Source organism: Drosophila simulans, chromosome 2L, assembly GCF_016746395.2.
Source record: "Drosophila simulans strain w501 chromosome 2L, Prin_Dsim_3.1, whole genome shotgun sequence".
In the NCBI taxonomy this organism is placed as follows: domain Eukaryota; kingdom Metazoa; phylum Arthropoda; class Insecta; order Diptera; family Drosophilidae; genus Drosophila; species Drosophila simulans.
The window spans coordinates 13,048,088-13,060,092 of NC_052520.2; the positions used below are offsets into that span (position 1 = coordinate 13,048,088).

The window sequence follows — 12,005 nt, forward strand, 5'->3', positions numbered from 1 at the left end:
ATAGTTAACATTATTTATAAACTAAACCTTATTCTCTGGAAAATCGATTAGTTTTCAAATATAGTTATATCCTTTCAAATATTACCCATTTCATTGCGGTGCTCGATTCATAAAGATTTAATAGAGTAAATACCCTTTTAGCTCGTATTATAATACAGATTTTTACTTCCTTAATATAAAAGTTTAAGCTTAGTAACATAAACTGATTAAAGTGATTCCCAATATATCTCGATCAGCTGTTGCTGTTTACAAAATCCGCGTTTGCTGGTATTCATCGCACCCTGCAGATGGCATATTTGCCCAAACGCCGATGCGGCCACTCTGCTCTCACGGTACTCGAAATTGTGAGAAAAGAAATGAAAGAATATAAAAAAAAAACACAAGCTAAACACACCGCACTTACGCCCCAAAGAAGTTCCCATGCGCCCGCGCGCTGATAACGCAAGTCTGAGAATCTGAGTCCAGTTCCGCTCCGAATCTGAAACGAAAACTGAACTGAGTAGCTCGGTCGGGAAATGGGAATTGATATATAGCGGGCGTCGTCGTAGCTCAGAACAAATAACTCATAGCTCTCGAAGCGTGAACGTCGCTGTCGTCGAGTTTCCGCATTCAAATCGAGCACTGAAAACAGAAACATACTAAACAATATACGTACTCTCCGGAATCTAATGTTCGCCCGTTAGCCGGATTCTAAATTAAATCAATTGTGAAAATTCAATAAGTCAACGATGGAGGCAAATGGCGATACTAGCGCCTGCAATGGGTATTCGGACAAGCAGCGGAAGGATGTGCGCGTCTGGTGCGATGGATGGTGAGTCATCTACATTTAGGGGCCTCCAGGAAATCGGCCCACAATGTCTAACGGTTCTTAAGGCAACCCATTGCGTCACATCACTCGTTACTCAGAGCTAACGGTAAAGTGAGTCAAAGCATAACCAGTCCACGTCGGTGCCAACGATTCCATGCCACACCACGGCCAACCGTACCCTACAATTTCAATTCTGATTTGGTTTCCAATACCAATACCCATAATCAGCCGACGATAAACTAAACCCCATTTTCAGGCGTGCTAAGAAGCGTTCAGGGTTCCTCAGTTGATTAGCAAATCTTTGTGGAACTGTGCCGTCTCGCTGCCCGCTCCAATAGCCACCCATTGCCGTCGTCCGGCTGAAATGTCTACTTAATTCAGGTTCAAGGTCTTTCGGATCCGAAATGTCCATATTCTCCACGCTTGACCGGGCCATTTGGCATTATATTTATATTTATACGCTATGCAATCTATTTATAAAGGGGTACGCTAATTGCACGCTTACAGTGGTTATTCTAAAACAGATTACTGGGGAAAATGTTTAAATTTTCCCTACTCTCAAATTATGGCGCCTTAACTAGCTATATTCCAAGTTAGTTTGCACAATAATTATTTGTTATATGCGATAAACCCGGTGTTCGGTTCATCTAATGCATGTATGTATGTATTTTAGATCCGAGTATAGATACTATTGACGCACTTTGACTTTTTTGGGCACCATCAAATGGTTCTATAGGCATTGCGCTCCCCTATATAAATACATATATATAATTATTTGATTCCGTGCAATGCATCATCAGAAACCGGTTTATCTTTATCGGTAATGACGCGTTAGACTGCGATATGAACGGATGGATAGATAGATGGCCTACCATAACAAGTTTGTCTGCTCCATTGGGGGACGACAGGAATTTCCTCAATTGCGGCTACCGCCAGGCGTCGATTTATAAGTAAAAATAAAAATTTACCCATTGTTTATATACGCCCTCGCTCTTTCTCTTATTTCCTTGTATTTCTACTCACCGTATAAACAATGGCACACGCCCAACAAACAAAAATACAATCATCGTACGATTCTCTGTATATACATATGTGGCATACATGCTCTGGCTAACCCACTGTATTTGAACAGCCTTTCCTTCCTCTTTTCTGTTTTTGAAAGGGGCTTCAGATCTTCGGATGAGGGCTGCGTTTACGTGGCCCTTGTTGACTGTGGCTGCCCGCCGGTCGTCCGTTCTCAAACATCACGTGATTCTGGCATGCGCATGCCCTCCGCCTCGGCGATGGACCCCACACCCGCTTTGCACCACCATCATTGCCATTGCCTCGCCATTGACCCACAATGCTGTCGTCATCGTCTGGCGGTCTTTTGTGTGCCCAATTTAATTGGCATTTCGCTGGGCTGCTCCTGAACTGAATAATCGCAAGGGATTGTCTTAATTTTAGGAGGTTTTTTAAAACATATCCGTTCATTATTATTCAATCTGGGAATAGAATAGAATACTTCATATCGCAAAGCTATTAGAATCCAATTGCCATCTAATTTATGGCTTTAAACGTAAAACAAATACATCATGCTCATTGGCATTTCCGGGTAATTTTTGGCAATCTATGCTCCCTTATGTCCATTGTCCACGGGTCAGTGTGGAAGTCCTCTAGCTGCGTCTGATAAGACTAACCTACGTAGTCGTGCTCCAATCGCTGAAATTCCACATCAGCTGCTCATGGGCAAGAACAACAAGTATAAACATCATATTTGCGTGGAATCTGCCCAATAACCCAGCAGATGGGGGAAAGCACGTATGTATGTGGGGCACTTGGACCCAAAAATATTCTAATCAGCTGAGATTGATCATTGACGCAGGCACAAGTGCTCGGCTTGTCTCCTCCTTTCCACCCAAGTCAATGAACCTCTGCCAGTGGAAATAACAAATGAATGGGAAGCTCTCGTAATAAGAGAGTCCGGGGCCTTAAGTCGGCATATATGTACATGTGTGTTGTACCATAGGGTCTATATGGCATACTTTACCCCACCAAGTCAATCCACTTTACTAGGCTCTGGGGTCCGGACGACAGAGCACAAATTCTACGGAGAATCGCGTGATATTTTTTAATCAGCAAACGGGCGTCGGCGTTGCTGTCGCTGGTGTTGTCGCCGCTTTTAGCTCACTCAATTGATTAAGCGGCCCCTGGGTCTGTTCCACATATAGAGTACAACAATGCTAATATGGGTATAGTATGTTCGGCACAGATTTCTTGGTGCGCTGCAAAAAAATCTCCGGGAGCAAAGGTTTCGCTTCGATTAATGAATGGCCCACGTTTTTACTAGCTGCTTTGTGGTCATCTCTCCGCAATTTGTTACTATCTGGACAAATCAAGGGAATAGCTGGCATAATGCATCTTTTATTTTTAGGTTTGCATAACAGGGGGATTGCATTTCATTTAAATTTCATATCAGTTTAAGATCCAGTTTGTCTTGAGTATAACTATATTCTTGGGAATTCTCTAATCTTCAATGGAAACAGTACTTAAAATACTTTCCGTCTATCTATTTCAAATGAACTCCCCCACAATCGATTACCGAAGAAACGGCGGGCGTGTGATAATGGTGACGCTATTGTTTCTTATCATACGCAATTTAGTTAAGTGATTACCTTTTGCATCATATGTTAAAAAATGTTTACACAAAGCCCGCTGGGTGAATCATTTCCCAAGAAGCCCCCAAAAGGGCAGGTTTTAATTAAATTGTTGTATAAATACTTACAATTACAATTTACTTATGGTGGAAAAAATAAATACCTTCATAATTGGTGTTAAGTGCAATTTGTGCAACGCCTCACGTCCCCCGGATGCTATTATCGCTTTCCCAAGCCAAACAAAAACCAGGCCAGGGCACGTGTGCCTATAACCATAATGCCTAGAATCGCCGGAGAATGTAAACAAGCTGAATGGCGATGTTTGCGTATATGTGGCCACTGAAAAGCTGACGCAGCAGCGTTCATAATTGCAATTAGAATTGCAAAACAACGAGCAGCAAGCGCGGTTTCATTGATATCCCCTGTCCTCCGGTTGCTTCATCTCTCTCTCTCGGCATTTTTGGCATACCCGCTCTGATGATCGAGTCCAAAGATCAATCTCTTGACCAATGCTGGGCAAAAGTGGAGCACACAAACCGCCTCTGTATAGTCTACAGTCACCGGTGGTCAGTCCGTCAGCTACTGGTCATTAAAGCACTCGACCAGACATCTTTGACGCGCTTCGACAGCGGTTTATGTAAACTATGTAAATGGCTTGCTGGAACCACTTTATTGCTTTGTCGTCTGGGTCATTAGCAGTACTGCGTCGACGGGATTTTAACCTAGCTTCCACCATTAACTAAATAACCAGGATTCCAGCTGAGCGCCAAGACAAGTGGTTCATTATACATAGTATGTATGCACATTCCAAGCGATAATTGTTTTTCTTTTTGTCTCGAAGTTAAACACGGCTTATCTTGCGAGCTTGAAAAATTGCTAAATTTATGAAATATATGCCATTTTCTGAGTCATATTGGCAGAGCCAAGATCGTTTCCATTAGATAATCGACAAGGTCTCCCGGCAACCGTTGCAGTCTCAGTTATCTCAGAATTTGTGAAACTTCCACGAATGGAAGACAACATTTCCGGTGGTAATTAACGAGGTCTTGTCTCGATAAGGGTAACAAATGAAGTTTGTTCACTTGTTCACTGGCACGCGTTTGATAAAAAAAAATAGCCGTGTATCTATGCTTGTACTGACATATCTATCTTCCTCCCATCCTCAACAGCTATGATATGGTGCACTTCGGGCATGCCAATTCCCTGCGACAAGCCAAAGCTCTTGGCGATAAGGTAATTGTGGGCATTCACACCGACGAGGAGATCACCAAACACAAGGGACCACCGGTCTTCACCGAGGAGGAGCGCGTCAAGATGGTCAAGGGCATCAAATGGGTGGATGAGGTGGTGCTCGGTGCTCCGTATGTGACCACACTGAAGGTGCTCGACCAGAACAACTGTGATTTCTGTGTGCATGGAGGTGGGTACCAAAAATAATGCAAATATCTGGATGTAACTCAATCGAGTGTATTTGTTTGCAGATGACATTACCATGACAGCCGAAGGAGTGGACACATATCATTTGGTCAAATCAGCCAATCGCTACAAGTGAGTTTGAAAAGATATATTTTTCAGACATGTGGCAGTTTATTGAAAAGGGAATGCAATTTTAAATCCACGTCAGACTTTTTTACACTTTACCTTGACCTTTAATGAGCTGCCAGATGTCTTGTAACGCACGTACTTAATTTTTTCCAATTACTGACCTTAAATTTTCTTATGCAATCCGCAGGGAAGTAAAACGCACAGCTGGAGTCTCGACCACTGACCTTGTGGGCCGCATGTTGCTCCTGACACGCAACCACTTCCGTCAGGGATCCGCCGAATATGATATCGAGAAAGAAGGTAGCTTTAGCTTGTCCCAAGGCTTTTCTGGCACATTCAATTTTCATTTTAATGTCCCTAAATCACAGCGCCAAATTCATTGTTTTTTAACCATTACTAACTTTAATTTTAAGACAACTTTTTGTTTGCACTCTCTTTGTCTTTTATTTCCTTCTGTCGAACTTGTTTATTGCTCTTGCATGCTGTGCATAAATCAAAGTCGATCAATCAGTTACGAGTATGAACAATATTATACAGATATATTCAGTTTATACATGGGCTACGCACGATTAGTTTATGCATTTTCCCTAATAGACTCTTCTTAACGAGTTCAACTTTTAATTTGCCATTGTTGAACGCAAATAACTCCTTGGTTTATGTTGCTCTCTACAACTTTACTATTTCTCTTCTTTTTATTTCTATGTACGCACTGTTTACCACTTACCAAAATATAATATAATGTATGAAACCTATGAAAACTATGCTAAAACCTCAATATGCCAAATGTTTTGTGCGTGTGCGCGCCCGCGAAATGAATCCAAATGCCGAACCCAATGACCAACCTGCAATCAAAATATCCAAATCCGAATCCAAATCGAAATCAAATCCTAAACGTAAATTTTCGATCTTAAATACACACTATTGCTCATTTGTCTGCGTTGCTTTACAATACAATTATTAACAAATAAAAAAAAAATAGTGTCAATTTTAAAACGCCAAATAAAATCCCATCCAGGTTCTTCGAACATGGGTCAAGATTCAGCAGCCAAAAGTCCGTGGACCGGTTGTAGTCAGTTCCTGCCGACTACCCAAAAGATCATACAGTTCAGTGATGGCAAGTCACCGAATCCCGGCGATAAGATTGTAAGTTTAGCCCTCATTATATATAAATTATAAATAATTCATAATGGCCGTTATTTCCAGGTTTATGTGGCTGGCGCCTTCGATCTCTTCCATGTGGGTCACCTGGACTTTCTGGAAAAGGCTAAGAAACTGGGTGACTACCTGATCGTTGGCCTGCACACAGATCCAGTGGTGAACTCCTACAAGGGCAGCAACTATCCCATTATGAATCTGCACGAGCGCGTGCTCAGTGTTTTGGCCTGCAAGGTAGGATTGCAATCGGTATTTTTAAAGTAATATCTCATAAACACTTGTCTTTTCCCCCAGTTTGTCAATGAGGTAGTAATTGGAGCTCCCTACTGCGTCACCGAAGAGCTGCTTGAGCACTTCAAAATCGATGTTGTCTGCCATGGACGCACGCCCATTGCGCTGGAGAATGGCAAGATCGATCCGTATGCCGTTCCCAAGACGCGAGCTATCTTTGAGCTGATCGATTCCGGCAACGAGATGACCACGGAGCGCATCGTGGAGCGCATCATCTCGCACCGACTGGAATATGAGCGTCGCAATCAGGCCAAAGAGAAGAAGGAAATCGAAGCCTTTGAGGCACTTCAACGCCAAAAACAGACCCAAAAGGCCGGCTAGCCGGAACCAGATTCCGACCTCTCACACTAGACGAATGTTTTTTATTTTCTAGTTGCGTTCTTTTAGTTTGTTTTGTTTAGTTTGTCTTGTTTAGTTTGTCGTCCCCCGATAAGATGGCGCTTATATTTCTTGTTGCGTTAAAAGCGAAGCGACGCTGCCTGAGGATTCAGCGCACCGCTCTCTCTAGTACAATTTTAGAATATCTGCACATGCGCGCCACTTAGAAAGCCTTAATGATATAAGGTTATACACATAATTATATATTTAAAATCTAAATTTTATGTATGTAAGCTCAAAATTTGTAAATTCCCCTTAGTATGCTGTAAGTGTGAGGAACAGCACAATTGTACGAATAACAATGATAAACTGTGACATGTTATCCAAATTGAAAAGCCTTGTACGCCTTGTATGTATATATATTCAGCAGTGTAACGCAAGTAGGATGCCTGGATCAGGAAGTAGCTGCTTTTATCAAATGTAATCTCTGATACTTTGTACTAATTTATTAATGCATATACTAAGTGCAAGTTCAAGTTTTATGTTTTCTTGTTTAATCTTAGACTTAAATACATGGCCAAAAATATTGCGAATTCCAAAAAAAAAAAAACTGGAAGTTTTATATTCTTGCCTCGCTAATCACTTTCAGTTCGACGGTTAGCGATTGCTGCCAAACATCCAAGTCCATTAGTGCCTTAAGGTCATCTAAGCTGATGAGGATCACGTTGCTGTCGGTCTTGATGAACTCACTGCAGGTTTGGTTCGACGACAGTGGCAGCATTGGACGCGCTTTTATCTGCCTGGCGTAGTAACGTGGCAGGTTGGCCGGTTGGACCAGCAGGCGCAGAGTGATGGCCACGCCTTGCAACGGAGTAGCCACCCAGATGGCCAGGACTTCGTGCTTGACACGCTTCCTTTCCCACAGCACCGAGTGCATGGTGCGGCAGGCGAAGATCATGAGGGCGCTATGCTGCGAGAAGCGGCGGTACTCCACCGGCAGATGGGTGTTTCGGTGGCATTTCAGAGGATTGAGGCCGGTGCGCCGATAGCCATAGACCCCCAGCAGGGAGTTGACATCTTTTTCCAGGCTGCTAATATGACACGTTAATGACACTCGCTTGCCCATTTCCAGTTCGTAGAACGGCACCCCCATTCCCGGCAGATGGTCACTCAAATAGTGACCCAACAGAGCGCTGGGCTCAACCGAGCAGAGGCATCCGTGACATGGGCATGCCACCAGGCGCAGTCGGCTCCACGGCGAATCGCTAGATGTGTTCACTGGCAGTGCGCTTTTCCTGCTGCTGGACGGCTGCTCGGTCAGCGAATGGAAATTCTGCAGTTGGAGCAGCTCATCCTCGGGAGTTGGCGCGGCCACCGACGCCGGCAGTCTGTAGTTGGAGAAGTGCTTGGTGTACAGCAAATCTTGCATTTCCTGCAGGCGCTGCTTTCGTCTCTCCTGACGCTTTCGATTCCGGCTTAATCCAAGGACGGGAGATTGAGCCTTGCCGGAATCAGTGGCCGGGTGGGCACGCGAGGTGGACGGCGCAGTCATTTTGGCTATCAGGCTTAACAAAACGACATAATTTTGATAAGAAGCTAGACAGAAATTCTACTCTATTGACAAATAAATCTTTTGACTTTACATTAGTTAAATATTTATTATTCAGTTGGGCCGAAATCCCGGCGGTACTGCAATACCGGGCCAACCCGCGACAGAGGTGGAGCAAGCTCCTAGCACTCCGTCTGATTCCAAAAATCAGTTTAACATTTGTTGTCCTCCAATGGAGGAACTATCAGATGTTAAGCTGATAAGAACAGATACTACACTTTGATCTTAGCCATAAGGCCGAGAAGCGATAACTTGAAACTGAAAACGAACAGGGTCTCGGTGAGCGAACAGCCAGAACCAGTTGGGAATTATAGGCACACATCTGAGAATGAATTCGGGGTAGGTCAGGGATAATATAAAGGTCAGGTAAAGGTAAAGGCATCACTTAAAACTTTATTATTACATTCCTTTCACTTAAAGTGCGTGGGTTAAAACACTTAGAACTGTGTAAATAAATGTTCTTATATTAGTAACGTTTTAAAATACATAATTTACTACCAGAAATAAGGCGAGGTACATTTCTTCTTGACTGGATCTCCTTTGTCCGTCTATCTCCTGGAGGTCTTAGAGAGGTAGGGCTGGATACGAATCGAAATCCTGGGACAGACTAAAATTTCAATGGCATGGGGATTACGGTGGTTTCGCAGGCTGATGTGTTGGGAAATGCCATATTATAAACATGAATATATTATTTTGAGATATCAGCACCACTAATGGGATCTTTAGTACTAATATTAGTACTGATATTCTTTATTCTAACACTGCCGTACTTCTCCTTTAGGTACTTTTGCACATTGGTATTGTACTTGCTTCGGGGATTAACTTCTCCTTTTTTCGCTGGTGGATCGAAAGGTTCATTCATATTTTTTAAGGCAGTGGGTTCAGTGGAAGGCAAAAGGTCCGGTTGGAGTTCATCGATTTGCCCCATCTTTTTTGAGCAGCCTGTTGATTGGGAGGAACTCTGCCGGGAATCCCTATCGAGCTCATCTAAGTAGTGAAAAACAAGAATGGGTTAAAATTTAAACACTGGTATTTTGCATTTTATTGCCTTTCTGTTTGAGCTCATCTTTTTCCTGGAGCTCCCGATTCCGCGATGAAGTGGATTCCGCCTGATTGTCTAGATCTTCTATATAATTTTTGTTGTTTAATCTCACGTCTTCATAATTTCTCGTGGGCATATACTCGCTTGGATACATTTCACTGCCATTCGAATTGGATGTTTTAAATAAAGTGTAATTTTTATTTGATGGTTCACTGGTCGCACTTAATGGATCCAGTACTATCTTGCTTTCCCTTATAACTCCAGAACTTAGGGCGCTGATTGCGGTAGCATCTTCACTACCAGGTGATTGAACGGGAAAACTAGTGGGTTGCAAATAAGTGTGCTGGCCGGGATGGAACTGCTTGAATCTCTTGAAAATCAGGCATGTTACCAACGAAAATAGTATCGACATGCTGAGAAAACCCATGGCTATAAGGCAGACTATTGCAAAAAAGTTGCTGTCCATGAGGGAAATCCTTTGCATATCCTTTTGCACCACCACACTTATGTGCACCGAATCCTTGCCACCGGGATTCTCCGCCAGGCAGGTATAGACGCCCTCATCGCTCTTCCGGGCATTAACAATCGTAAGACGCGACACAAAAACATCATGTCCGAATTTCCGAACCTTTGATTCATCCTCCCGCAATAGTTCTATGTAAACACGTTGCTTTTGCAGACTTTTCACCGGCTTGGAGCGGCTTTCGTATACTTGATTGGTGTAATCCCAGGCAATAACCGTATTGGGAGATCCGTGGACGCGACATATAAGCGTTACGTTCTCCTTGGAAGTGTTGATGGAAGTACTGAGTGTTGGATACACTATCTTTGGCTTGCAGGCAAACGCCTCTGGCTGATCCTCGATCCACAGACGACCACGTAACTGCAAAGGATAATGGCAGGATGTGGGCGGGGTGTACAGGTTCATGCCTATGACAAAGTCACGGAACATCTGAAGATCGCAGGTGCAGTTCCAAGGATTCTCGACCAGCGACAATGCTGTGAGCTTAGTCAAGTCCTGGAAACTCTCCACCCTCAGTTTGGTCAGCTCATTGTTGTCCAGATAGATCTGCGAGAGGAGTGGTACTCCCACAAAGGCCTGGACATCGATGCTAACCAAGCGATTGCGCTTAAGTTCGATCTTGTGCAGATACTTGAGATTACGAAAGACTCCATGGCGAAGTGCTTGCAACAGGTTGCCATTCAGCAATATCGCCCGTACTTTCGAAAGACAGTCGAACACATTGGGTAGCAGGTCCATAAGTAGATTATTGGACAAGTCGAGCTCTATTAGGATCTGCAGTTGGGTGAAACTCCGCTGGTTCAGGTGTTTCAGCGTGCCATTTCGGATGAGTAACTTTTGGAGATTTTGCAAGTGGGTGGTCAGGAATGCGTTCTCCTCCAGGTAGAATATATGATTGTGTGACAAGTCCAGCACTTGAACCTCCGGACTGAGGTACTCCGGCACTCCACTTAGGCTCAAATTGCGACAGTCGGCCGTCTTCTTGCCAGAGTTCCATTTGCAGTGACAGTTTCCACAGTCCATTAGCCAATCGGCACTGGCACTTTGGAGTACGAGCGCCAAGCAGTATATCTTAAGTAGGAATAGCGACAGGTGCTTTAAGGAAGTACTACATGGATCGAAGCTAAGCTTGATGGCCATTGAGATTTCTCTAAGGAACGGAAGGTCTAGCACATCCCAGTTAGTCTGGGTTATTGTTTGATGCACATTTGATTGGTTTTGCTTAATTTTCGCTCATGTCCAGTGTCCGTCATTAAATCGTTGTTCGCCATGCATTATAATCCTGAAAGCCATGCTGTAAAGTAGAAAGAAAGGGTATTTCATAAGTTTATTCTTATTTAAATGTAAGGTTTTAAACTTATTCCGCCTTTAACTTATACACAGGTATATATTTTAAATTGCCTTTATCTTCGATGATATATGTATAGGCTGACAAGATATTCCCAAAGCGCCAATTACACCTGCCTCAAGGGAACTGCACCTTCAAGGCCACTTTTCCCATTTTCCCTTTAACAGTACGGCATATAAACATTGGAAAATTGCTGACACTGGCCGTGGGAAAACGCTGCACTTTGTTGGCTTACCAGATTTAGAAAAACAATATAAATTTACTATCGCGCCACGCCTTAAGCTCGTTTCGAAAATGTTCTTCCAGAGACCTCGGCGTATATCCATCAACTGTTTTTCTATTTTGGTACTGCCCCGCTTACCAGAGTGTTAACAGTATTTCGGCGCATGTCAAGTAGATTTTCAGCTTTCCTTTTCTTTTATGTAAATTAACATTGGTATTTTGTTGTTTTAACGAATATTATATTTAAATTAAATGTTACTGGTTTTGAACTATTAGTAACATTCAATTATTTGTATTTCTTTGTTACACATCTGATTTATCCAACATAACCTTTTTAAATTCATTTTTCGAAAGCTACTCATAAGAATAAGATCAATAATTTAAACAAATATATGATATTATCCATATAATATGGCGGTTTTAATGTCGCATAAAATATTTATATTTGTCAAACAATATATGTTAGTCAATAATACGTACCTCTTGTCAGTTTAAAATGGTTATGTAC

General features: G+C 42.8%; 3 protein-coding genes and 1 non-coding gene across 7 annotated transcripts; 1 reads left to right on the forward strand and 3 right to left on the reverse strand.

Annotated features, from left to right (window-relative positions):
- The first annotated feature begins 305 nt into the window (after positions 1-305).
- Positions 306-7,148, forward strand: LOC6732165 (ethanolamine-phosphate cytidylyltransferase). Of its 4 annotated transcripts, none has more exons than XM_016180077.3 (7): positions 306-811; positions 4,614-4,864; positions 4,926-4,992; positions 5,177-5,289; positions 5,969-6,132; positions 6,193-6,378; positions 6,439-7,148. In XM_016180077.3, the coding sequence occupies exons 1-7, from the start codon at positions 729-731 to the stop codon at positions 6,754-6,756; spliced, it is 1,182 nt and encodes a 393-aa protein (XP_016024853.1). In that variant the 5' UTR covers positions 306-728; the 3' UTR covers positions 6,757-7,148. The 4 variants fall into 4 exon arrangements, with proteins under 4 accessions (XP_016024853.1, XP_044779831.1, XP_002079297.1 ...); XM_044923896.1 differs by having other exon boundaries at positions 6,032-6,132; XM_002079261.4 differs by having other exon boundaries at positions 307-811; positions 6,005-6,132.
- On the reverse strand, positions 6,792-8,316 carry LOC6732166. The gene has a single exon (XM_002079262.4). It carries the CDS (start codon positions 8,303-8,305, stop codon positions 7,373-7,375), a length of 933 nt encoding a protein of 310 aa, XP_002079298.1. The 5' UTR covers positions 8,306-8,316; the 3' UTR covers positions 6,792-7,372.
- A 99-nt stretch (positions 8,317-8,415) lies between these two features.
- Positions 8,416-8,611, reverse strand: LOC120284283. Its single transcript, XR_005543517.1, has one exon. It is a non-coding gene; the product is annotated as a U2 spliceosomal RNA (small nuclear RNA).
- Positions 8,421-11,642, reverse strand: LOC27207931 (leucine-rich repeat-containing protein 24). The gene is made up of 3 exons (XM_016183561.3): positions 11,511-11,642; positions 9,411-11,221; positions 8,421-9,349 (listed from the first exon to the last, which is right to left on the reverse strand). The coding sequence occupies exons 2-3, from the start codon at positions 11,065-11,067 to the stop codon at positions 9,051-9,053; spliced, it is 1,956 nt and encodes a 651-aa protein (XP_016024856.1). The 5' UTR covers positions 11,068-11,221; positions 11,511-11,642; the 3' UTR covers positions 8,421-9,050.
- Positions 11,643-12,005: the final 363 nt, after the last annotated feature.

What these genes read in the sequence shown, in the direction of transcription:
- LOC6732165 (XM_016180077.3), top strand. Translation starts at nt 729, where the DNA reads ATGGAGGCAAATGGCGATACTAGCGCCTGCAATGGGTATTCGGACAAG. An exon ending in CGCGTCTGGTGCGATGGATG is followed by an intron (nt 812 to 4,613) that starts GTGAGTCATCTA and finishes CATCCTCAACAG; the next exon opens with CTATGATATGGTGCACTTCG. An exon ending in CGAATCCCGGCGATAAGATT is followed by an intron (nt 6,133 to 6,192) that starts GTAAGTTTAGCC and finishes CGTTATTTCCAG; the next exon opens with GTTTATGTGGCTGGCGCCTT.
- LOC6732166 (XM_002079262.4), bottom strand. Translation starts at nt 8,305, where the DNA reads ATGACTGCGCCGTCCACCTCGCGTGCCCACCCGGCCACTGATTCCGGC.
- LOC27207931 (XM_016183561.3), bottom strand. Translation starts at nt 11,067, where the DNA reads ATGGCCATCAAGCTTAGCTTCGATCCATGTAGTACTTCCTTAAAGCAC. An exon ending in AGATGAGCTCAAACAGAAAG is followed by an intron (nt 9,350 to 9,410) that starts GCAATAAAATGC and finishes TTCACTACTTAG; the next exon opens with ATGAGCTCGATAGGGATTCC.